Genomic DNA, 26,524 nt, shown 5'->3' on the forward strand with positions numbered 1-26,524 from the left:
GCAGTAAGGAAGACAGGAAGGGATGCAGACTAGGCAAACCCATATCCAAGGTAGACTTAACAGGGGGAATATGCTGCATCTTGTAAAGGCTGATGCAGTTCCCTCCCCACCGAGCAAACAGAGGGATTGTGCCTCAGAGCTGCTCCGGAGGCAGTGCCTCTCCGTGCTTTCCCTTACTCAGCTCACATGCTTAGACGCTTTCCTGAATCAGGCCTAATATATGATGCATCTTGCCATATGCAGACTTTATTGTGGTTATACTAATGTGTGTGGTTTTGAGTTGAAGCTTTATTTTATTCAAAATCAAAACAAAAGAGAACCAACAAGATGTGCATATGTCAAAGCTAAGTAGCCACACGATCTTATGGTTGTAGCCCTAGACTGGTCTCAATCTCTCATCCCTTTCTCCTCATTTGCTGCGTCATGGCTAAAATCTAAATTGTGAACTCTTTAGTGCAGGGCCCTGTCTTTTGTTTTCTATGCAAGGTGCACATTTAGTGCACAGGATAGCTACACAGAGAGACAGAATTAAGGTTGCAGAGGCAACCATAAATCTAGCTTTCCCTAACTTTCAAGTGCTTGACTTTGCAATTTAAATAACGTTCCTTTAACATAGTGTTTTGGTGTGCAATTATTATAACCAAAGGTAACTTTTGGGTGAGCTCAATAATATCTGATGTTAAAGTACACTAACGCTTTGCTATAATATTTTTGCTTCTACATTCAAATAACACTATAAATTCGTAGTACTCAATGGTGGCCTATGCCAAGCCTGTTTCATTAAAGATTTTTCACACTAATTACCTCAGCTTTCCAGTTAATATATTTTTTACGACTCATTAATCACTTACGCTTTTTACACATATGGTCACCTTGTTGCAATGCATGCAAGAGTTGATGACATTTCTTATCCACGAATAAGGGCTCCACTGTGCAAAACATTGAGCTTAACATTGACACACGTGCTTAACTTTACATGCCTTGGCCCCCAGTGTCCACCACTGAAGTTAACTGGAGTTTTTCCATTGACTTAAATGAAGTGGGAGCAAACCCTTTGAGTAGTTCCATTTAAATCACTGGGACTATTAATGAGCTTAAAGTTAAGTTTGTATTGCTTCATCAGGCCCAGAATGCTCAGTACCTTGCAGGACTGAGCCCAATGTCATTAGGCATTAGTGTCATTAAGACTGGCTAGCTGTGTCCCTGAGCCTGCTCATTGACTTAGGAGGACTGCTCCCGCTCCCATTAGTAACTTCACCTAGTGGAAGAAGATACGCTCTGAACAACTCTGCTTGGTGTGGCAAAGGCTGTACCATGCTGAGCACAAAGCAGATCACACTAAGGGGAGCTGGTTCTGTGCATACCCTTCAGATATGAGAGGGAAGTCAGACTGAAGGAGACAAATGGGGCCTAAAGGCCAAACTAAGAATGTGATCCCCAGGAGAGATACTCCTTCTCTTATAAGTCTGCCTTTGTGTAAATTCTGGATTGTTCCTAGCTAGGATAAAGCTAGGAGTCAGACAGCCACTTTTCTATCCTTCAGAAGTGCCAAGATAAAAATCACCTAGAAAACAGATATCCATTGCACATAACAAAACATGAAGGTGATTGCAGTGTACAAAAAATGTGAACAGCTCTACCAAAAGTCAGGTCTAACCATCTCAGAAAGGGGCAGCTCAGAAAGGTGCTTTAATCCAGCATATGTAAAAAAATAGAAATCAAGACTTACAAAATAAAATAACAATAATAAACACAATGAAACTGAATTTTTCCCCATGAATACTATATATTCAAAATTACATATGTCATACATATTCCCTTGTTTGTTTGTTTGTAAAGAAAATCCCAGTCCAATCTCATTTTTCAGGGTCTTTTTTTTTTTAATAAAATAAGTTTCCACAGTAAAATATAATGCACAATGCAGACTTATTTTATGTAGAATTTACAGAACAATTGTTCTGATTTTCTATTTTTTTGTGGGTCATTGCAAATAGATTAAAATGGATTTCTCTGTGATGATAGTTTTTTTTTTTTTTTAATAAGAAGATATTCCATCAGAAACTCTTGGGCTCAGTTCTGATCTAATTCAAATTGGTTTAAACCAGGAGTGAATCTATTGAAGTCATATTTAGATTGTAAGCTCTTGAAGGCAGGGATTCTCTACTTCTCTGTGTTTGTAGAGCATGTAACCCAATCAGGCTCCAGACTTCTTTGATCCCCAGGCACTACTGCAATAAGAATGATTAATAATAGTAATCACTAATAACTGGAGTTACAGTAGTATAAAACCAGTGTGAGTGAGAGCAGTCATGCCTTAAAGTTTCAGACATGTATGTTTTATATTTTCAGTGAATCATTTTACTGGTTCTCTAATCAGTTTTATGGTTGTTGACAAAACCATACCAGTTTTATGGTTTTGATGACAAAAACATCCCCAAAACAGTGAAGTCTAACTTATATTCATTGACAACTGTGGGCTTCATCTTAAACATTAGCATCTAAATAGAACATCCAGGTGCCACTAAAAGTGTCTCATCAGAATGTAAAATGGACTTTTAGGTTTCTAAATAAACATAAGTGCCCTCATATGAAACGTGGATGTTATAATTAGCTTCCCAATTGAGTTTGGAATTTCCAAGTTGCCACCACTAGTATTATTTTGTTATAGTGTATTCCTGGGGCTAGATTCACAAAGGGATTTAGGCATCTAGAAAATCACTGGGATTCACAAAGGCTGAGTTAGATGCCTAGGTTCCCTATACAATGAATGGGGATAGGCAGGTGCCTAAGAAAGCTGACAGAGGTAAACATGCAATGACCTAATTCAGCCTTGGTGTAAGCTGGTGCAGCTACACTGGAGTAAATGGAACCTTAGGACATGTCTGGATTTCAGTCATGGACCAGATCTAAAGCACTAAAAGATGTTGTCTGGAATTTGAGGGTGGAGAATGTATGATTTAAAAACCACTGGTTTTTCCTGCTAATGTGGTAAGGGCTCATAGGAGGAACCTGGTTTGCCATCTGTTCCCCCAATGACCACTGAGCTCTCTCATCCCCTCACCAAGCCAGCTTTCTGAACCGCTTTAGATAGCCAATGGGAGAGACCAAAGAAAGGGGTATGTGCTATGCCCTGCCCCTCTCAGGGAGATGGACACTGGGTTGCAGAGGGGCACTTATCTTCACTTGGGATTCACAGTTGTGAACCCTCTCCTGGAGTCAGACACCTAAACGTTAGCAGCAGCAGCAGGATGTACAGTTAGGTGGCTCTGAGCATACGTACATGATTCGGCCCTGCAAGCAAGTTAGGCAGGGAAGCGCCTATCTTCCCCCAGTTCATGAATCTCGCTGGGGCTAAGGTATCTGGATGCTTAGAGTAAGGCAGCCGTGCACCTGCTCAGAGGCAGAGACATAGCCTCTAGGGAACTTTGTGTGCAATAACTTAGGGGCTAAGTGAGTTTAGGTGCCTACAGGGCTAGGTGGCTGCCGAGAGAGGTTTGTCAACGCCAGTGGTGCCTAAGTCTGGGACACAAAAACCTAAAATAGCAGTTAGGCTTTTAAGTGCCTTTGTGAATTTAGCCCCTGCAAAAATAATTTATGTCACATTGCCAGAGGTTGGTGGGGAAGGGAAACAGTGTCTAGCCACTTGCTCCGGCTTTTTACATGTACCTCTGGCGGGGCTCACTCACTTGCGTCAGTGCGGAAGGTTGACACTATCTTTGGCTCCAGCCCCTCCTACCAACCACCTCCCTCTGGCCCCAGGTTGTCGGGTTCTCGGCCCTCAGCCAAGTCACCTAATTTCACACCCCTTCCGGGGTATCATAAATCCAGCCAAAACTCAATAGTTCCTCTACCCTCTTGTCTTCTCTATTCACAGATCCTATCTCGGGGCTTCCTTTGCAATAGCCTGCACTGCCCCTGTTGTCTCTGTGTACCCCAACTGAAGGAACAATAATCCACACCGTGTAGAGTCAAGCACAGGAGTTTATTACGCACAGCGCTGGCGGAGTGTCCCTTTGCTTATCAGGCTCAGAGACACTGCAAAACAATGAATTACTACAGATTATATATGGTGTTCATTGCGCGGAGAGAAGTGACGGGGATGGGTTTTCCCTAGCCCCTGGATAGGTTCTAGCAGCAAGACAAGATAAGCACAATAAGCCAATGGTCTAAAAGATTACAGAATGGTTCCGCCCAAGGCTCAAATTAACATATTGCTGACACACAGGTAATTACCCCCAAACTGTGTCTATTAAAGTGTATAGGTTAAATCCTAATTTTGGGGTCCAGGGGAATGAGGTAGCAGCTCTCCCGGTTGACCAACAGGTACATTCCTGGAGATTTAAAATGAAAAAGGCAGTAATTAGTACTTAACAATAACAATGGTTTATAAGTTTACCTTTGCATTTCTGTGGGCTAGGATTGGCATACATCTGTGAGGGGAGGGTGTCATAACTCATGTCAATTATATTGGGCCTCTCCCTGAACTCTGTCTGGGATCTGAGGGATATTGTACCACTATCTCCTCCCTGCATTAGGGTGTAACCATCAGGCCTTTCTCAGCGCTTCATGTGTCTATAAGGACGCCCAATTACATTCGGAGTTATGCTGACTCCGCTCACTGACTTGAAACACACAAGGTGGTCTGTTTACCCCGGCTTCCTCTTAGCTATGTATTGTTCTCTGTTAGCCAGCCCCCATAGCCCAAGCCAAGCTGTGGACTCCGGGCCTATATGAAAAGTCCTCAGGAGAAACTATAGTTAAGATCTTACATCCATAGCTAATGGATTCTGACCCTTCACCAATCCTGGGCTCCTCTCAATCAGACACACCTGCCTCCTCCTCTGTCATCTCTCTCTCAACTGAGCTCCTTCCTCTCCGGCCAGGTGCCAATTAGCTACTCACCTCCCCAGGTTCAGGTTCCTAATTGGGTGTATTCACTAGCAGACCCTATCTCAAGGCTTCTCTTGCAGGAGCCTATGCTGGCCCTGGAGTGTGCTGCCCCATTGCCTCTGTCTGTGTACCCTAACCCTGGGCTTCTCTCAACGAGACACACACCTGTCTTCTCTGCCATCTCTTTGTCTCAACTGAACTCCGTCAGTCTACTTATTATGGCTTAGCAGTGTCCCCTCTGGCTGGGAGCCAATTAGATACTCACCTCCGTAGGTGCAGAGCATGAGTAATTGGGTGCATTCGCTAGCCTTGCGGATGATGGGGGTTAAGCCTCATGACAGTACCATAGGGCAGGATGGCCCCATATGACATTTCTTTTCCTTTCTTTCAAGCTCCAGCAGCTTCTGCTTCTGAGAAAAATCTTTGTGCATTGACAGGCTTCCTGTATTGTTATTAAAGTTGATAACTCTGTGAAGAATTTCACCACATCTATGAGAGGCACACCATGTTGTTTTTCTTAATGATGCTCATATTTGGCTGTTCCAGGGAAGTGCCTCATAAAGGCATTACGTTCTTCTTGTTTCCTGTGTTCTTCTCTTAAGTCTGGGCGGATGACTAAAGGAGAGTGATCTGAGGATGGACATTGAACTGACGGTGGAGTGACTTATTGCAACAAGACATTTGTTCCAAAAAAAAGTTTTATTGAATGTCAGCTGCACCTATCACATTTGCCAGTCAGAGACAAACTGGGTCCTTGACAGAATAATTCTTGATACTTTCTCCTCCACAAACCCTTTGTCTGCATTTTCTGTTTGGATTATAAACTTTTCTGAAGAGGGACTCTGTTTTTCTATGTGTATGTACCATACTTAGCACAGTAGGGCCCTCATCTTAATGGAGGCCTCTAAGCGCTGCTATAATAAAATAATAACAGTAACAACGATGAGGAGGAGGAGGAAGAGAAGTATCTATTTTTGTCATTGTGCTTTCATCTTTCTTACACTTCTAGGTTGTTGAACAAATTGGGACTTTTTGATATTACTGAAGAAAAGTGACATACAATTTTCCCTGTAAACTAGTGCTGGTATATAGTGCCGGTATTTTGTATTGCTTCAGACAAAATGGCATTTGCCTTAATTCCAGTCATACATGTACTCTCCTAACTATTTACATCTAGAGTTGTGTAGTGAATAGTTTCTATGGATAATTCTTGCTTTGTAGATTGTGCACAAGCAATTTGTTGTGAATATTCAGTACTCAAAATTTGAATTATTTTGATTAGTTTTGACTGGATATATAGCCACATGATATGTTTCTGCTGGAAAAAATATAGCTCTTAGAATCAAGTTTCTGGTGCACATATATATGTTCCAGAATTCAAAACAAATTGTAACATTCTTCATTATTTGCTTTAAATTCACTTTTTCCACAAATATTCCTGCCAGGCAACCCATTCACTAGAATATTTATAGAAAAGGGGCATGGGCAAAACTGATTCATTTAAAAATCTGAACAAATATTAGAGGAAAAGTATTTTGCACTGTATGTCCAGTTCTAATTACAACTCCAGAATGTATCATGTGATACATATACAGTAAACTAGTCTCTTAAAGGTGCCCTGGAATACGTAATATAATATAGTAAAATTCTCAATGCCGGGTAGTCTGGCTGGCTCAGAGGGTGGGTAGTAGAGTAGGAAGATTTTCATCTCTACATTATCAGTTTGCATCCAGTCCTCGGTGATAGTGACCAAAAGTCATTACCATTGTAAAGCCATCCAGTGGCCCAGATGGAATGACTTGGTGGTCTCAGTCTAGATTTACTGGACACAGGTGCCTCATCACAAAATCACCACTGCAAATGATACTAACTGGCAGCCTTTTTGGCAAGCTCTGTAGAGAGGCCAAGGATGGAATGAGCTTGGAACAAGAACTACCCTCGCACTCCTAGACTTCATCCCACCAGGTCAGGTGCAGTGAGAGGAAGTTTGTACTGTTGTTCATAGTTAGTTACGGTACCTGTTCAGTTGATAAACAGAAGTCTTCATCCTTCAGGCAGTTTTCATGAACACTACATTCACTTATAAAAGTAATATATTCAGAGCAAAGCTATGTAATGGCTGCTGTATATGTCAGAAAGGAAAAAATGAGAGCCTTATTGTGCTGTCACTGAGTCCTAGATCCAGCAAAGCACTTTAGCATATGCTTCACTTCTAGCCTGGGAGTCGTCTCACTGAAGTCAATGGAATTAAATCTGAACTTGTGTGTAAGTGCTTTACTGGATCAGGGTTTAACACCAGTTTAACTCCATTGACTTCACCGGAGTTTCTCTGGGTTTGCAGTGGTGCAAGTGACATCTGTGTCAGAACCGGAGTCTTCGGCCAAATTTTGATACAATTACACCTGTGAAAAGCTGGAGTAACTATGAAGATTATTCTAAATTTTAACCACTGTAATTGAGATCAGAATCTGTCTCTCTATAGTGGAAAAATATATCTTTTAATCAATGAAGGTTGATTAAAAATACATAACTGCACAGCTTGCTAGACTGGTTCCATTTGCTCCTATCTCACCCTCACTTCTCAGACTGAACTGCAGACTTCCCACTTTGATTCTGCATTCCAGCTCCTTAATATCTAAAGTGACATTATAAGAATGCAATCATGACAAACTCTTTGGGTTTTTTTAATTCTGTTGATCTTTCTTTTAAAGTTCTGCTACTTTCAGATCCCATTATTTAGTTTTTTGTTATCTAAATCAAACCCACTGTCCTTATTTAGGAAGGATGGTCCTTCTTTTACAGAAAAATGTTGAGGGCCTGATTCACCACTGTTCTGCTACCATTTTATGCTAGTGTAACTCCATTGAAGTCAATGGTATTATGCATGTGTAAAACTGGAGTAACACAGTGGTGAGTCAGGCTATGACCTTTTTCAAAGTGTTCCTATAGAAGCTTCTATTTTCTCCAGTGCAGTCTAGTGCAAAGAAAGATGCATCTGCATTTCTTGCTCCAAATGTCCACAGTTAAAGCTCACAGTTGTTGCCAACTACCTATTAACTCCAGTACATAAAATCAAGACGTTTCTAAAATCAAGATGGCTCCTTCCTCTCCCTCCTTAAAAATGAGTCTCGCTCTGTAGGCAATACAATAACTGTATCTCACAAGAGAGTTCCCACTCCATTTTTTCTTTCTGATAAATGCACATCAAGGAAAAACATTTGCCTTTATGGTTCCTTTTCAAGAGCAAACTTAACAGTTCAAGAAAAGTATTTACTGAATGCATTGAGAAGCACGTAGCTTTGCATTATTTATTATTAGATACCAATAACTGTAATACACAGAATGTCTTTGGACATAAATTAGTGATGTTAGAAAATATCATAGTCCTCCCAATGTCCCAAACCCTATTACAAACTGCAGTGAATATGTAAGAGCTCATCACATTCCTTGCCTTTCATTGGCATATCATTGAATTGGATTTGAGACAAAAGACTAAGTAAAATACAATAGGGAAAAATCCAGTGTAACTACATTAAAACCTTCTTTTTCTCTCAGTCATATAACAAAACATTATCTTGGATAGCATTATCTGGTAGCTTAAGGGTGGAATAAGAGCTTTGGGGTACAGAAGAGACCTCTCAGGGGGAAAGAGCTTGAGTTTGAAAGAGAGTTTATAGAGAGCTCCAGCAGGAATAAGGAGAGAGTTTAGAAGCAGGGAATTCATAGGTGGCAGAACTTGTGGGGAAGAGCATGATCAGGACAGGGGTGGCCAACCTGAGCCTGAGAAGGAGCCAGAATTTACCAATGTACGTTGCCAAAGAGCCACAGTAATACGTCAGTAGCCCCCCATCAGCTCTCCCACCCGCTCCCAGCGCCTCCCACCCACCGGCAGCCCTGCCGATCAGCGCCTCCCTTCTCCCTCCTCGCACCTCCCGATCAGCTGTTTCGTGGCATGCAGGAGGCTGGGGGGGGGGAGGAGCGAGGGCACTGCAGGCTCAGGGAAGGGGGTGGAATGGGGGCAGGGCCTGTGGCAGAGCCAGGGGTTGAGCAGTGAGCACCCCCTGGCACATTCGAAAGTTGGTGCCTGTAGCTCCAGCCCCGGAGTCGGTGCCTATACAAGGAGCCGCATTTAACTTCTGAAGAGCCGCATGTGGCTCCGGAGCCACAGGTTGGCCACCCCTGGATCAGGAGGAGAACTAAGGAGTGGGCTGGAGATTAGACAAGTGGAAAACTTGTGGGGAAGCACTGGGAGAAGTTGAGGGGAGGAGAGATCATGGAGAAGTCTTGGTGAGGGATGAGAGAGCTCAGTGGTCATTGGGGGAACAGATGGCAAACCAGGTTCCTCCTATGAGCCCTTACCACATTAGCAGGGAAAACCAGTAGTTTTTAAATCATACATTCTCCACCCTTAAATTCCAGACAACGTCTCTTAGTGCTTTAGATCTAGTCCATGATTGAAATCCAGACATGTCTTAAGGTTCCATTTACTCCAGTGTAGCTGCACCAGCTTACACCAAGGCTGAATTAGGTCATTGCATGTTTACCTCTGTCAGAGACTTCAGAATGCTTTTTTCCCTTTCTGGACTTCCTGTTGATTGGAGGAAAAGGTTGTCTTGTAGCAAAATTATCACAATGAAATCTTCTGTTTTCATTGGGCCTGATTCTCCCCAGATTTACACCAGTATGAATCAGGAGTAATCCTCTGAAACCTTTGTATTACACCAGTGTAAAACCAGTGTGAGATCAGAATCAGGACCATTGTGTTTCCAAAGTAATATCACAGGAAAAGTTGTGTTTATGTAAAAAAATAGTGTAAAGTGTTTTGGGATATGGTTTGCATTACATGTGCCATACAAAATATAGTTTTGTACCATATCTCACAAGAGAATTCATGCAAAATATCACATGATGCTCAGGAAGAAAATGATGGCGGAAGATAGAGGGAGAGAAAAAGGGACAAAACTAAGAGGAAGAACTAAGGAAAGAAGAGGTGAGAAAAGAAAAACATGGAGAGAAGGTACAGTCAGAATGGAGAAAAATAGAGAGAGAGAGAGCAAGAAAGAGAGAAAGAAAAAAACCAGTTGGACAAGTGGAGAGAGAAATAATAGAAGAAAGACATTAACCTGAAATAAAAATTAAGGAAAAATTTAGATAGTGAGATGACATGACAAATGGAAAAAGGAAGAAGCGTTATAAAATATAAAAAGCAACAGGAGAGAACAGGCTGCAGCCAAGTGTATGGAGGCAGTGACATGCTGTCAACATTTTAATAAAGGGCTCATTTAAAAAAATTTGGTCACTCTTCATCATGCATGAGACATTTCCTGAACTAAATACTGGAATATGCTCCCCAGCACAAACCCCCCGAAAACAAACAAAAAACACCATCAATTACATACTTTCCCTTCTTGCTCTACTCTCCACTCTTGCCCCAAATACATTAGTTCAATAGGACTTGGTTATTTGGAGTTGCGGGGGGGGGGGGGGTGATTTGTGAAAAAATTATTTCTGTCCCACAAATCCATAATTTCCATAATCTTCCCCCACCAAAGTAAAAGTCATTAGTTCCCAAACCAAGGTTAAAAAGAAGTTACAATAATAATACAAAAAGGAACCTGGGGGAAGCAGAGATGTAAAACGATAAGACAGTGGAGAAATAAGACCTGGAAATATCATGGAAATTAGATAAATGAGGGTAGGGGACATTTATTTTTATCATAAATAGAAGAAAGAGCTTTGTTTTATTTGTTGTGATAATTAGAGAAGGCCCAAAGCTACACCATTCAGATCCAACCTGAGCTTTTCCAAAGTTTGGGGGGGTGTAGATCTGGAGTTCTGATTCATCCCTTTGTAGTCAGAGTCATGAAATTCTGGATCCAGGTCTAAACTTTCCCAGGGCTTGCGGTGTTTAGATTTAGGGATATAGTTTAGTCCTGTTATGGAAAAAGAGGCCAGTGGGAAAACTCAGGTGGAGCGCTGAATCCCAATCAGAACTTGCCCAAAGCTCATGACCGTTGAGAGAAAGGACTGTTTTGTGATCAGGCACAGCACTAGGCCTCAAGAGATCAGGATTTAATTCCTGGTGTTGCTACACACTTCCTTTTTGACCTTGTGCAAGACACCTGGGCCCGGATTTTCAAAAGAGCTCAGCACCCAGCTGCTACCATTGTGACACTTACACCCTAGATTTTCAAATGATCGCAACCCCCCATCTGCTGAACTCTTTTGCAGTTCTGGCGCTCTCTGTGGGTGCGGCGCTCTTTTTGAAATTCTGGTCTTTAGTCTCTCTGGGCCTCCATTACTCAGCTGAAAATGGAAATGATAACACTTCCCTTCTCTTTTGTCTATTAAATGTGTAAGCTCTTCGAGGCAAGGCAGTCTCGTGCTTTGTATATGTACAGTGCCTAGCACAACAGGACTCCTCCAACTTTTGTTGACTATTGTAATACAAATAATAATAACCTGGGGGTTTGGTTCAGGCCCATCTCTAGTACCAGAATAATATAATAATAACATTACACATTTAAATGGTCTTTTCCAGCCAAAAGCACTTTCCAAATTCTGGACAAATACCTCCTTTTGTTATTCGTGGCCACATACCGGAGGAGGACAAAGGGAATTGGCTTTGCTGTAGGTCTCAGAGCCACCCTCCTGAGGTAAGGTAGGGTGACTCATTGTGACCAGGGGGCTACATGCTGTAGTGCATGTTACCTCTGCTCTGAAATGGAACTATATGTGCTCCCACTCAGGTATGTGCTGCATCATGTGCAAAAAGGGTTAAGAAACCATGGCTTCAAACCAGCAGAATATACCCCGAGGGTCTATGGATCACCAGCAGGCTTGTTAGTAAGGTCTCCTCCTAGCACTCAAAAGCTCCAGGAAAGTGTCCTGCACTGGTGGATTGTCAGAGAGGCATTCCCTGAGCACCCTTTCCCCACTAGTCTATCCCTGTTACAAAAGTGCTGCATCTCTTACATGCCGTCAACTCTGGAGCAGGAGGGTGGATAGCAAGTGTTGCCCTGACTTTGCTTAATTTTACAGTTAATCTCTCCTCCTGGACATGCGTAGGGTCCATATACAGTTATGGGTCCACTATGACTTACACTGAAGTCTCGGTGGCTGCATGAAAGGGAATCATGCCACATGCACTAGTTTTCTTTCCTGATGCTTATGCCATAAAAGGAATTCCCACTTAAAGTCTCTGAGTAATGCATTCACTGTCCCCGCATTTGACGTGTCAGCTGTCATTCTGGCATAATGAAGAGCTCGGTGAAGCTCAAAAGCTCGTCCTTTCCACCAACAGAAGTTGGTCCAATTAAAAATATTGCCACACCTAGCTTGTCACTCTGGCATAAGGAAGGGCAGAATTGTGACCATTCCTTTCCTTACTCCTCAGCATAGACTAAGAGCACGGCAGGTCACAGCATGGGGCGTGAGAGCAGCCTCCTGCATGCCCAATCCTCATTCAGCAGAGGTGGGCAGGAGTGGCCGGGCAGGGAAGGGAGGAAAATCAGAGAGGCAATAGTGACTCTGAATTACAATCTAATCCAAAAATACAGGTAGAGACAAAGAATTGCATTTCACAGGACCTGACTCTGATCTTGCACTCAGTGTAAAAGCGGAGTAACTCCACTGAAGTTAATTGTGTTATATTGGTATAAAACTGGTGTAAGTCAGGGGTGGCCAACCTGAGGCTGAGAAGGAGCCAGAATTTACCAATGTACATTGCCAAAGAGCCACAGTAATACATTAGCAGCCCCCCATTAGCTCTCCCGCCCCGTTCCCAGCGCCTCCCACCCACCGGCAGCCCTGCCAATCAGCACCTCGCCCTCCCTCCCCACACCTCCCGATCAGCTGTTTCATGGCGTGCAGGAGGCTGTGGGGGGGGGGGGGGGGAGCGAGGGCACTGCAGGCTAAGGGGAGAGGATGGGAAAGGGTAGAGTGGGGGCAGGGCCTGTGGCAGAGCCAGAGGTTGAGAAGTGAGCACCCATCAGCACATTGGAAAGTTGGTGCCTGTAGCTCAGCCCCGGAACCTATACAAGGAGCCACATATTAACTTCTGAAGAGACGCATGTGGCTCCGGAGCCACAGGTTGGCCACCCCTGAATTAAGTGCACACCTTCTTGCACAAATCCAAAGAAATATTTTGATGTGCAGAAATGATCTTGTCAGTGGAATCCCAGCTCTGTACCCAAATGAGCAATCAAGCGCGCAGCTGTGCCTTATTGCAACAGGTGCAGGTGGATGCACTTCCCTGAACGTCAGTTTAGTTTATACCCCTTTCCAAATTCTGTTCTCAGTTCCAGAGATGCTAAATTTTCAAACGTAGGTGCCTAAAGTTAGGTTAGCTCCAATAGCACATCTGCAAATCCAATCACTTATCTAATAGGAATATTTTGGTCTTAGCATGTTACCTAAGCATGTCAAAACATGGATTTTGTGCAGATACCTCTATCAGTCTAGTTTTAGCCTTGGACACATTATGAAGATGACATTGGTTTTTCTGCTAGAAGTTCTCCTCCTGCTAATGGATAAAAAATCAGCTATCTATACGGAACTTTTTAAGATCCATTAGCAGCCTTTGATGTAATTGATCTGTTGACCCACCCACCCTCATGAATTCTGACAGGTGTGGATGGAATTGCTCTTGGGTGCCTTCCTCCTTTCCTTTGTTTGATGGGTAATGGGCAGTGTGAGGTAATTACACTCCCTCACCCCAGGCTCCCTTGTGTAGGATCCTGCACAGGGGCACTGGAACAATTTGTATAGTGGGGGTGCTGAGAGCCATTGAACCAAACTGTAAACCCTGTGTATAATGGAAACCACTTCAAGCCAGAGGGTGCAGCAGCAACCCTAGCACCTCTAGTTCCAGCACCTATTATCCTGAATACGTCTATTCTGTCACCTCTGCAGTTCACAGTTTATATAAGACTGCTGGGGAGATTGGTCATGCCTGACCAACCTGATTGCCTTCTATGATGAGATAACTGGCTCTGTGAACATGGGGAAAGCAGTGGACGTGATATATCTTGACTTTGGCAAAGCTTTTGATACAGTCTCCCACAGTATTCTTACCAGCAAGTTAAAGAAGTATGGATTGGATGAATGGACTATAAGGTGGATAGAAAGCTGGCTAGATTGTCGGGCTCAATGGGTAGTGATCAATGGCTCCATGTCTAGTTGGCAGCCGGTATCAAGCATAGTGCCCCCGTGGTCAGTCCTGGGGCCGGTTTTGTTCAACATCTTTATTAATGATCTGGATGATGGGATGGATTGCACCCTCACCATGTTCGCGGATTACACTAAACTGGGGGGAGAGGTAGATATGCTAGAGGATAGGGATAGGGTCCAGAGTGACCTAGACAAATTGGAAGATTGGGCCAAAAGAAATCTGATGAGGTTCAACAAGGACAAATGCAGAGTCCTGCACTTAGGACAGAAGAATCCCATGCACTGCTACAGGCTGGGGACCTACTGGTTAAGCAGCAGTTCTGCAGAAAAGAACCTGGGGATTACAGTGGATGAGAAGCTGGATATGAGTTATCAGTGTGCCCTTGTTGCCAAGAAGGCTAATGGCATATTGGGCTGCATTAGTAGGAGCACAGCCAGCAGATCGAGGGAAGTGATTATTCCCCTCTACTTGGCACTGGTGAGGCCAGGTCTGTAGTATTGCATCCAGTTTTGGGCCCCCCACTACATAAAGGATGTGGACAAATTGGAGAGAGTCCAACGGAGGGCAATGAAAATGATCAGGGGGCTGGGGCACATGACTTACAAGGAGAGGCTGAGGGAACTGGGCTTGTTTAGTCTGCAGAAGAGAAGAGTGAGGGGCGATTTGATAGCAGCCTTCAACTACCTGAAGGGGGGGTTCCAAAGAGGATGGAGCTCGGCTGTTCTCAGTGGTGGTCGATGACAGAACAGGGAGCAATGGTCTCAAGTTGCAGTGGGGGAGGTCTAGGTTGGATATTAGGAAACACTATTTCACTAGGAGGGTGATGAAGCACTGGAATGGGTTGCCTAGGGGAGGAGGTGGAATCTTCATCCTTGGAAGTTTTTAAGGCCTGGCTTGACAAAGCCCTGGCTGGGATGATTTAGTTGGTTTTGATCCTTCTTTGAGCAGGGGGTTGGACTAGATGACTTCCTGAGGTCTCTTCCAACCCTAATCTTCTATGACTCTATGATTATGAGATGTTTTGAGCTGCAGTACCATCACTATACTGTAGTCAGTTGGAGTTAATGGAATTGCATCCACCTACACCTGTTTGAATAGGGCACATTATACACCTGATTGCTCAGTTGGGTGCACAACTGGGATTGCGCTTTGGAGCTCATTTGTGCACATGACAATATTTAATTGGGTTTGTGCATGAACATTCATTTCCATTTACGTTGCTGACCGTGGTCCTGTTAGGAGGCTCCCCCATTCCCCACTTAGGCTGCAGAGGGAGTTTAGCCCGTCAGAAGAGTCAGATGCTTTGGAGGCTGCTTCCATCCCCCTCTAATCGGCCCAGACAAGCAGGTGCTTCAATGACTCCCTATGGAACGCCTCATAGACTAGTCACAGGCAGTATCTCTAGCTTAGTCTGCACAAGGAGAAGTTCCAAATGCTTTCCTATGGGGCCCCAAGTCTGTAATCACCCTGTGCTTGGGCACAGTCGTGGGCCATCCAGAGAGCTGTGGACGGGCCATGTACGAGGTGGCAGAACATATATCCAGAACAGCCTATATGCACTGTTGTGGTGTACAGAATCCAGTCCATCCTGCAGGCAGGACACAGGGCAGGTCTGCAGCCCCAGGCTGAAACCGGAGCCATGACACCTGGGCACCCCCTTCTCCTCTCACTTACACCAGTGTAAAATAGGAGTAACTATTGAAGTCAATGGAGTTTTGCTACTGTAAAACTGGTATCAGAGGAGAAGCAACCCCCCCCACCAGCTCTCCTCAGCCTGATGCTATTCTGTATTCTGCTCTATGAATAGCAAGCATGGAGCTAGTCATATGGAGTTCCTCAGCTATCTCACTCCACATTTGCCTTATCCAGTACAGTGGAAACACTGATTCCACTGACTTGGGGCCTGCTATGGCCCTTAGGCCTATGATGGAATTTTGTCACTAAACAGCTGATCCACCCTAACAAATGACATTGTAAAAAGCGCCTTCTAGGGTTCCATATTCATTGTAATATGTGGGCCAAATTATGTCATCAGCCACACCTCTGCCACCCATTATCTTCAGATTGTGTCCTCAGCGACACCTGTGCAACCCCATTAGCCTTAAATTAATCTGAGGGCATCAGTTGGCCTGAAGAACCTGTGATGAGTTTCAAGCAAACCAGCTCTAAACAGGGTTTTGTTGAGCCTCATAGCATAATTTGGATTTTAAACTAACCATAAAACCTGTTTCTTTACTGGGTGTGAATCAAATAACTAGTTTATCTGTTACAGATAGAAGGGGGAGTTGGGAATGGTGTCTCTGCTCATGTTGCTAGGAGGCTGGGGTTGGGCTAGAGAGAGGGTCCCTTGCGGAGCGTAGTGGGGTGGTGATTTAGGAAGGAAATGTTAATTCCTAATAGGGCTGGTTGGAAAACAATTCCATTTTGAAAAAAAAAAAGGTTTATGAAATGGGAGGCTATCACAGATACTCTACCCCCAAGCGTGCATACACTTGTTGTAGATTTTTTAGCAATAGCAAAAAATGCCATGAAGGGGTTATCTCATGTTTTTTCTTCTAACTGCGATTTACAGTAATCCATAGACGCTTGAAACTGAAATCTGGTTTCATATTACAAAAATTTGCCTTCTGTCACACACAAATTGATTTGTTATTGTAGGGTTGCTTATGAATTTGGGGCACCTGCTCTTGATCTTTCCTGTTTCATAAGAAGATCATTGAAGCATTTGGGATTTTGAGGGGGACGTTTGAACTGACATACCTAGCTCAATCATGCAAGGTGCTGAGCTTTCTGGTCCTAATCCAGCAAAGAATTTAAGCATGTGTTTAATTTTAACAGTGTGATTAGCATCATTGCTTTCCATGGGATGAGTCATGTATTTAAAACTAAGAATGTGCTTAAGTGCTTTGCTGGATCAGGGCCAGAGTGTTCAGCACCTTGCAGGATCAAAGCCAGAAAGAATTGCATAGAGTTTGTAGACAGAGGAGAAGAAAAGGTGAGTGACATTTCGGGCCTACTGACCTTGACAGTGTCCCTTAAAATTGTTGATCAAAAAATATTATTTTGAGACTGATTGAATCAAGGTTTTAAAGGGCATGCTAATAATTCTCTATCTAATGTAGCTATCTAGGGGTTCTTCATAATGCTCAGCATCATAGAATGCAAGCACTGCGTCTAGATCACCTCATACTGCACAAATAAATAAATAAGAAGGATATTGCATCATGAAACGTACTTTTTAAATAGGGGAGTTAGTTTTAACTGAATTTTCTTGGTTTTGTGTTTTTAATGTTAAATAATTAACATATAATCTGCATATCATTTGAGGGATTTATAATTTGATATGGGGAACTGGGGTTTTTTTTTGTTTGGAGTTTTTTGGGTTTTGGTTGATTGGTTTGGTTTGGTTTTTGTGGAGAGTTTGGACTAGGCTAGTCCAAAATAAAATTGCTGAATTCTAGGTCTGCTTTCCATTTGAATAATATTAAAAGACTGGGTTGACCTCTATGTCTCATTCATGCTACACATTCCCAGTAGCAATGCAGGAACTTCAAAAGGTTCAGAAGTTTAGCTCATGGTCTGATAAACATCAAGACTTTTGATTCTTAGCTGAACTCTATTGGAACATCTCAAGTCGGCAAAATGTGCCTCGAAATCTCAAGAGAATAAACGTGCTTGACAGATTTCTGGTACTTCTTGTCCCCAGTTGGGCTATAAATAGCACCACAACTCTTGGGATGTTTCAGCAGCTCTTTTCCTGGTTGTAGCAGGTGCAGATATGGATGAAAATGACAAATAACAGGAGATGTGGAGAAAAGTACCCAGACAGTTCTAAATTTCAAAAAAGGTTTAATTCGGCTGAAGTTTGGGGTAAAAGTTTGCATTACTAGTTATAATTTTATTCCAAACCACTTCACCCCTTCCAGATTTGCATCTACTACAAGAGCTTTAAATGGTGTGAATGAGTAATTTATAAAAAAGTAATAATACTTTGCACTCCTATAGAGCCTTCCTTGTGAGGATCTCAAAGCGCCTTAGAAACATTAATGAATTAAGTCTCCCAACACCACTGTTAACTAGGTATTCCTTGTCCCCATTCTACAGAGTGGGAAGCTGAGGCCCAAAGAGATTAAATGGTTTGCCAAAGGGCACACAAGAAGTCTGTGGCAGAGCTGGGACTGGAACACATCTCTTCATAGGCCTAGTCCTGGCCTGTCCTCTACAATGCTTCCTCTCCTTTTCCACATTTCAAGTTAGGAACACAGGTGTCTGACAGCATTTGGGGCCAAACCATCCTCTCTCATGACAACACACAGGAAGAGAAAAGCTAGGGGAAATTAAATAGAGGGCGGAGCACAGAGAGCCAGAATTTTAAAGGTATTTCAGTGGGTAAAGATGCGATAGGTGCCAAGGGGGATTTTCACACTAGGAATTCTATGGGAGTTAGACACCTAAGTGCTTTTGAAAATCCCACTAGGCCCCCATCTGCATCTTTAGGCACCAAAATACCTTTAAAAATCTGGCCCAGACGTCATAGTTCAAGGCATAGGAGTTGGACATAATCCTCTTTCCAAACATATGTCCTGAGATCTATGGGGGAAGTTCCATAGATTTTTAGGGGATTTTTGCAGACAGTCTCCTTTCCATGCTAAACTGTGAGCATCCCTTCCTAACCTTGGTGAGTCCATGCCTTTCTGCTCCCCCTTCAAGGTATGCAGCAGGAATTAACGCTGGAACTGTCAGCATTCACTCCCTCCGGAATTTCCCATGGAAATTACGTTGATTTGCTGGCAGATAATAGTGTAGAGGGCTGTCGGTTAGATTCAAACTGCTACCATGCTGACATATCCTTTCAATCCACAGAGCTCCAGATGGATGGTGTCTGTGTGGTGAGGCTTTGTAAGAAGGGGGGTGGGAGTGGATTATGTTGGTTCACCTCTCTACCTTCTCCTGTACGTTTACACAGCAGATTTTCATGCCTTCACCTCACCACTGCAGTGCAGTGCCTTTTTCAGTTTACTGGAGTGCATATGTAATTTTAGGTCTAAGAAAAGGCTCTTTGCCCCAACATGCCAATGGAGTACATGCTCTGCATGCATATAATAGTCATTTCCATTTTGTATTTATTCTGTGCATGGATCCACTTCCTAAATGGTTTACTTGACATAATGGAATAACAGCCTCCACAATTTCATTCGCAAAATAAAATCTGAGCCTGTTGTGTGTTATAAGAGCACCCAAAAAGTATCTGAAAACAGTGAAGCTTTCTGTTAGCTACTGGGAAAGACGAGACAGATATGGTTTGAATTTTCTTTTCTAGGCTGAAATTTTGTATTCTACATGTCAGATCATGAAGCAAAATTTATGGGGGAGTTATATGTTTCTTAAAGGGGGCCATTTATAATAGGAATAGACCTAAAAGCCTACCATTTTTAAAGAGTATAACGATTTTGGGAGCCTTAATTTTTGGATGACACCCTGAGGGTGCCTGATTTTCAGTGGTTGGGTGCTCCGCACCTAGTATTGGAGTAACTCAAAATCATTAGTCACTTTTGAAAAATCAGGCCTTTCAGCTGTGCTTGGGACCAAAGTCACCCCCATATAATTCCTCCTCGAAAGCTTTTTCAAGTACTAATTGTTTACTCCGTATTCATTCAGATCATTGATCTCTTTGGCTTTACTGCCCACACTAGGCATATCAGTGACTCACATTCTTAAGAGATGAACCTGAGAACGGTGGTTATTGACACCACTGCAATTTGCACAATAAAGTTTAACAGTTTACATCCACTGTACAGCTTTATCAATGTTTTCAATGTATCACCAGCTCAGTTTATTGGTACTTATGCATACATTGATTCTTTCTCTCTTTCTCTCTCTTTTTTTTTTTTTTTTTTCTTCTGGTTCCCCAAGCATGCAAACGCAAAGAACAAGAACCGAATAAAGACAGGAACAATTCCCAGAAGAAATCTCGTCTGGTTTTCACCGATCTCCAGCGCAGAACACTTTTTGCCATCTTCAAAGAGAACAAACGTCCATCCAAAGAAATGCAGATCACCATCTCCCAACAGCTGGGCTTGGAACTTACCACTGTCAGTAACTTCTTCATGAACGCTAGGAGACGCAGCCTTGAGAAATGGCAGGATGATTTGAGTACAGGGGGATCCTCTTCAGCCTCCAGCACTTGTACCAAAGCATGATTGAAGAAAGGAATCTAAATTAGGCACAACTCAACCATAAAAAAGAGGAAAAAAAGAATGAAAGGAAAGAAAAAGTATGGATTCTGAGTGGGGCCCTTCACTGGTGATTTGAAAGCACAATTCTCTTGGAAAGTAATTCTAGTCTAGTTGTAAACATAGGACACTTTTTTAATGGCTATTTAGTCAGTTTTAGAAGGCGCAAATCACAAATTAATCTCTTTCTATATAGTATTACATTCAAGACAGGCTAAGCATATCCAAAATATAAGTGGGTCATTCATGACATAAATTTTTCCTGAGAGCCAATGAAGACTTAAACTATGGATCAGCATTTAAGGCGATGGGAGTACTGCAGGATTGCCCAGAGTTGGTAGCTAAACAGAAATGCAAACATGTCTGACCTACTTTGTTTTCCAAATGCTTAGGCTTGCCACACCACAAAATACCAAAGCTCACACCCATAACATGACAACATGAGAACTGAGCACAAATCTTAAAAGATGGAAATTGAAAAATCCAAGAACCTGTTTTGTAATCTCAGGCATTGTTTTGTTTAGATGTTTTAGAAAAAAAATTGATCCAATTTTATGTTTTGGGTTTATTTTTTAAACTTATCAGTGAACACTCACATGGTCTTGGATCACTAAAATTCAGTTCACTTGAGCTCAAAGTATCAAGCACAAAGACAATAGATACAGAAATAGAACGGTTCTGGACTTGCTACATCTGTTCTTTCAAGACACTCTAATTTATGAAGTTGTTAATGAAAAGTATGTGACCACACAAGCTTCAAGCACATTTTGCTGTTTGTCACAAATTCTGTGTTTGTACATAATGCAGATGCACACTCAGGAGGTCAATTTAACTGCTACAGTGCATGGAGCAAACACAACACTTTGAGAGAGCTAGATTTCCTTAGGTCATCAATATGTCCTTTTTAGTTATTAGCATGTAGTTTCTCCTTATAATTTCATTGTTACTGAAGTCTATTTAGGTGGGTTTTTTTAAAATTGATGCATTCTGTATTAGAGTTCCTTGGTATTTTCTTAGCAGAAAAAAAGCATCCACTTTCAGGATGTCACTGACCATTTAGATGTGCTGCATATGACTTAAATATGACATCAAAATCTATCACATCTCCATTACCAATTCATTTAACCTGAAGAGAACACAGTACACCAAAGATGCAGTATATTGCAAGCCAAAGACATTTATAACTTGCCATTTATTTTCATCATCATCATAGTATTGTGATTATTTTAGAAATCAGAAAGCCTTGCAAACTCCAAAAAAAGTACAACTCTATCATTTTAGTTTGCTGTACAATTGAGCAGAAAGTGGATGCTGACAAAATTAGCAAAGTCGTGAGTGGAGTAGCAGAGCTAACAGGGCCATACTAGCTGCAGTTACAGTAGTCTTCAAAGAGCATAAACAATCCTTATCACTGAAATTGTTATGGTCACTTGATGTGCATATTTACCAGTGAATGGCCCCTTTTGAAACACCAATTGAGTGTTCAAAAGCAAGCCAAACGCTGTAATGATTCTTTAAAGACACTTGAGACTTTTTTATGTACTACTTAATCGAAACCAAAGAAACTTTTTCTGCACCTACTTCTTCTGCAACAAACTGTTCCATTTTAATAAAATAAAATAAAATAAAAAAACCAAGGAAGCACGTCAGGAAACAAAAACAACACAACACACTGTGTTTTGACAGACATCTTGGACATTTTAGGAAGCAGATTTCAAAGAAAGGGTTGACAAGAATGAAAACAAAGTAAAGCCAATGTGAGTGCTGCTTCATCTGACAACTCAGTAATCTTAAAGTTGAAGATTGTCTTTAATTTGTGCCTATGCAGTTTTTTCAAAAGAACAAGGAACAGAGCAACCGAAACCTCAACAGCTACAATACCAAAGATGAGGATTTCTCACAACTTTTGTTTCAGTTCATTATCTCCTCTTGCACGGCTAAAATGCTTATAGCACCATTGATCTGTGTAAAGGTAATCAATTCTGTTTCTTTGAGCAACAAAAAGGGTGGTTTTTATTTTTTTATTTTTTTTTCTGTTTCTCCCCCCACATGGAATCTTTCAAGGATTCCATGGACTCCAAGTATAAGGTGTTGGGATACTAAACTAATCTGTCTTCTCTGTCCATAAGAGTATGTGGGAAAATGTGTCAATTGAATATTATTTGTTTTTTTAACAGGTAGAATTGTTCTCTTGTATGTTCAGAGCTTTAAACAACCATCCCATATGGGAAAAAATGCTTAACTGACCAGATCCTCTTCCCCTTCCCCTTAAATGAATTTCGCAAGATAGGTACTGAAATACTTCATTGTAAATACTGAATATCACTAGAGATGAGCCTGAATCACAAAGATCAGATCTAGAATTCAAACTGGATCAGAGCTTCCAATAGTTCAGGTGGTTTGCATTCATTGTTCTGGTTTGAACCATTATACTTCCAAATAATGAAATTCGGATCCAGGACCAAATCTGAATTTCCTCAAATTTGGGGGGGGGGGGGGGAGGGAATCTGAGAAGGATTGTAACCAGTGTCTCAATTCAACTCCATCTCTACACATGACTTAGGGCTTCTTTTCAAATAACACTGCATATAAAAGTTTAAATATAAATATAATCAGTTTCTACAGTTTACATTTTTTTTTAAGAAAAGAAAGAAAAACCGAAAATGTTTCTGTACCAGAAGGATAGTTAGGACCTTTCCTTAGAAATAAATTCAAGATGGCTACCTAGGAATCAGCATCAGCAACTAACCTGATAAATGCTAGCTTTGGGGGGAAATTATTCTTTCCACATAACTCTTTCCCAGAGAAGGTTGGTCATACATGAGTCTCCAAAGAACAAGGGAAGCCTCATTATCAGAGATGGAACTGAGTTGCAAAAGCCAGATCTGGACTCACACTTTTCCAAGGAATCAAGGTGTTGGGGTTTAAGGTTTTGATTTGGCCCATAATAGAAAGAGGGTCCAGCTTATGAAGCTTTGATCCAAATCTAAACTTCACGTTCAAAGTTTGGTATGAAGCTAGTGTTCAAATCAGGGTTGGTTTGAGAATGCCTATCTCCACGCATGTCTTGCATATGATCATTGACCATACTAGCAATTTTCCATCCTAATACTGCTGTTCTTCATTTTCTAGCAGTATTATACAATGCTGCTTTTCTTATTGTTTTTCTCATATCCCATTCCATAATGTTATATACCCTTCGCTGTTCTATAAAGGGGATGGACATAGTACTTTAGTTAAAGCACAGAATGTCATTTCTTAACCTCTTTTAGATTACTGTCAATTGTCCTTATGATTTCAATTAATTGATATGTATATCTGACAAAAAATAATATCCCAGCCATCATTTAAGGAATGTGGTCAAAATGAGCTGTCCATGCCAAAGTAAGTTTTCCATACAGATGGCCTTCTAACATTAAGCACATCCACCTGGTGGTGGGTTCTGTCTTTTGTTTAACGTCTCCTTTATAATCAAGGGGAAAGTGCCATGTTTCCCATATGAGGTTTTTATGCTGGAAAATTAGAGTGATTTGTAAACTTTTAACGAGTAAAAGGAGAAAAGTGAGTAAATTCTCACAACTTCAAAGACCATTTTACGTCATATGCACTAAAGCCCAAGGAATTTTCTAGAAATTCCTGCCACATCTCTTTCTTATTGTTTGAGGCCAGATTCTAGTACCCCGACCTTTGCTGAGTAGTATTGCATTCTGTGAGCAGCCTTATGAATTTCAATGGGACACCTTGTGGCATATATTGCTACACAACATGAGAGAATCAGAATCAGGTCCTTGATTGTTTCAGACCAAAATAGCATAATTTATTGTCAAAAATCTAAACACCCTTTAGGCTTTATTTGTCTCATCTCATCAATAAAAAATACAGCAGATGCCCAACTATCGCTGGAAAGAGCATGGCCAGGAAATTTGTGTCTAAGCTTCATATCTCATGGGAGTATGCAAAAGCTGTTAACCATGCAATGAAAAAGAGCTATTTTTATTCAAGGATGAGTGTAAGTCTTTTTTATTTGACTCTAGGCCAGCAGCTGCAGCCAGAACAATCCAGGTTAAATACTGAATTATTAACAAACAAAAATTATCCTTAAGATAAAATGTGATATTTTTGATTCCCTGCAAATGTTTGGATGTGCTTGGTAGACAATATAATGGCTCAAATTCCAATCTTTAAATTTAAACTACTAGAAAACAATCACACACTGGAAACAACATATTGATTTTGCTGTTATGATTAGGGTTCCAACCCTGCAGCCTTTGCTCAAGCAAAATTGCAGCGTAAGATTTTGCCTGAGAGAGGATTGCATTTTGAGGCCATGGCCATGTCAATGTTCCTATTATATGCCTATTTGTCAAAAATGATTTTGATATGGACATATGAAAATACTGCTGCATTTTTGACTCCCATATATTTTATCAACCCATATTAAGTCTTCCATTTCATTGTCAACTGTAGCAGGCTTTTATGTAGCATAACTCAGAAAACGAGTGTTAACAGTATAAACTGAGTGTAGATATATATGTGGATATGCGTACACATATGTATGATATACAGTATATTCTGTTTATTCTAAAAAAAAAATCCAAAATGTGCGTGTTTCACTTATATGCCATCTGTTTATAACTCTCTATAGCTATATGGCTATAACTTGTATCTTTTTTGTTTATTTGTTTGGATCCAAAAAAACTAATGTAAAAATAGTATCCCAGCATCTTCTTTACTATATACTTGGAGTCACTATCATGGGCACATCCAAGATGAATTCAACTTTCAAGAACCCTTGGATATTGTTTAATCATCTCTGAAGGAACAAAGAATGTGCTTGATTACTTCGGTTGAATAGCTTTATTCTGGATCTCTCTTAACTAAAGCTAAATCCAAAGACCTGAGAAGGACTAAACCAGCAAAGCAAAGCTCAAACCTACTTAAGGGAATAGGAATCTCCTCTTCCAAAAGGAGACATGGTAATGACATAGCTTTGGAAAGGTTGTGCTAGCTATGGGGGGCGGGGGGGCAAATCTGATGTTTTTCTTGCTTGTCACAACACCTGAGTATTTTTAAAAGTGGGAAAACTTTATAGATTATACTGGGCCTAATTTGTATTTATTAAGGGGAATTTTTATTGTTTAAAATTTTTTTTAAATGGTAATCTTTGAATGATTTTTTTTCCTGACTCTTTTGGGTTGTGACCCAATATATTAACTATCAATGATGTACTTTATTTAAATTAGTCTCAGACCAATCCTGACGTCTTTATTCAGGCTAAATCTCCATATGGCTTCATTTTATTTTAATATTCAGTGGGAGTTTTGCCTGCTTACAGACTGCAGGAACAGGCTCAAGTGATAATCTTTTGTAACTATTTAATTTAATTCATTCCTGATTACTTTGTCATTTGAGTTAATTTTACGTATTTATCAGTTCTAGAATTGTAGCGCATCATAGATGCAATGCTTATATTAGTATATATACTTTAAAGTTAGTATTGCTTCATAAAGCAGCCAAGTTCTGTTACAGACAGGGAAAAATAACAGGTTAAAAAGGGATTTTTTAAGTTTTATTTCTTCTTTTAATCGATTTAAATTGTTTAAATATCAGTAATTAAATTATTTAAGTTAATCCCCCTTCCCATCTCATTAGAAAGTGGGACGTACCTTTAATTATTATGACACATGAAGCCTTCCCAATATACCTTATTTATTTAACTTATTCAGCATCTGCGAAAGATGCCCTTGTATAGTTTTATATTTTTTATTTAAAACAACTTAAAGCACTACAGTTTATTTTCTGTCAGAACAACAGAGCGAATTTTGTGGACAAGCAATGAATATTCAACCTATAACTGTGCATTCAGAAACAATAGAAAAAAGACACTGAGATACTTTGCCTGAACTTTGTGGCTTCTGAAAACTTAAGCTGGGGGAAAAAATATAACGACAAGCAAAAACAGAGAAACCCTTAAACTAGCTGCTTCCAAGAATGAACTCTGCGTGTGTGGGGGGAAAAAAAGAGGAAAAACAAAGAAAAAAATAAAGAAAAAAACCTTTCTATTTCTAGTGAGAACCAAAGAGGCTACCTCACTGACTTTTTCCATTTGTAATTTTAATCGTGTTGATGATACCAAAGATACCAAAGATTTCTTTCTCTGTGCGGTCTGCATTTTGCTCGTGCTCTTTTATAGTTTTCACCTTTCTCTCTTACATACAGTAATGTACAG

At 41.1% G+C, this 26,524-nt stretch overlaps 1 protein-coding gene across 1 annotated transcript in view; it reads left to right on the forward strand.

Moving 5' to 3' along the window:
• ONECUT2 (one cut homeobox 2) overlaps window positions 1-22,895 on the forward strand; it is a 44,916-nt gene extending 22,021 nt beyond the window's left edge. The window contains exon 2 of the mRNA XM_024208934.3: window positions 19,976-22,895. Coding sequence (XP_024064702.2) covers window positions 19,976-20,262 — 287 coding nt within the window. The 3' untranslated portion in view covers window positions 20,263-22,895. The remainder of the gene's footprint in view (window positions 1-19,975) is intronic.
• The last annotated feature ends 3,629 nt before the right edge of the window (window positions 22,896-26,524 follow it).

The sequence above is a fragment of the Terrapene carolina genome, unplaced genomic scaffold (assembly GCF_002925995.2).
Source record: "Terrapene carolina triunguis isolate 2854851 unplaced genomic scaffold, T_m_triunguis-2.0 Scaffold69, whole genome shotgun sequence".
Taxonomy (NCBI): Eukaryota; Metazoa; Chordata; order Testudines; family Emydidae; genus Terrapene; species Terrapene triunguis.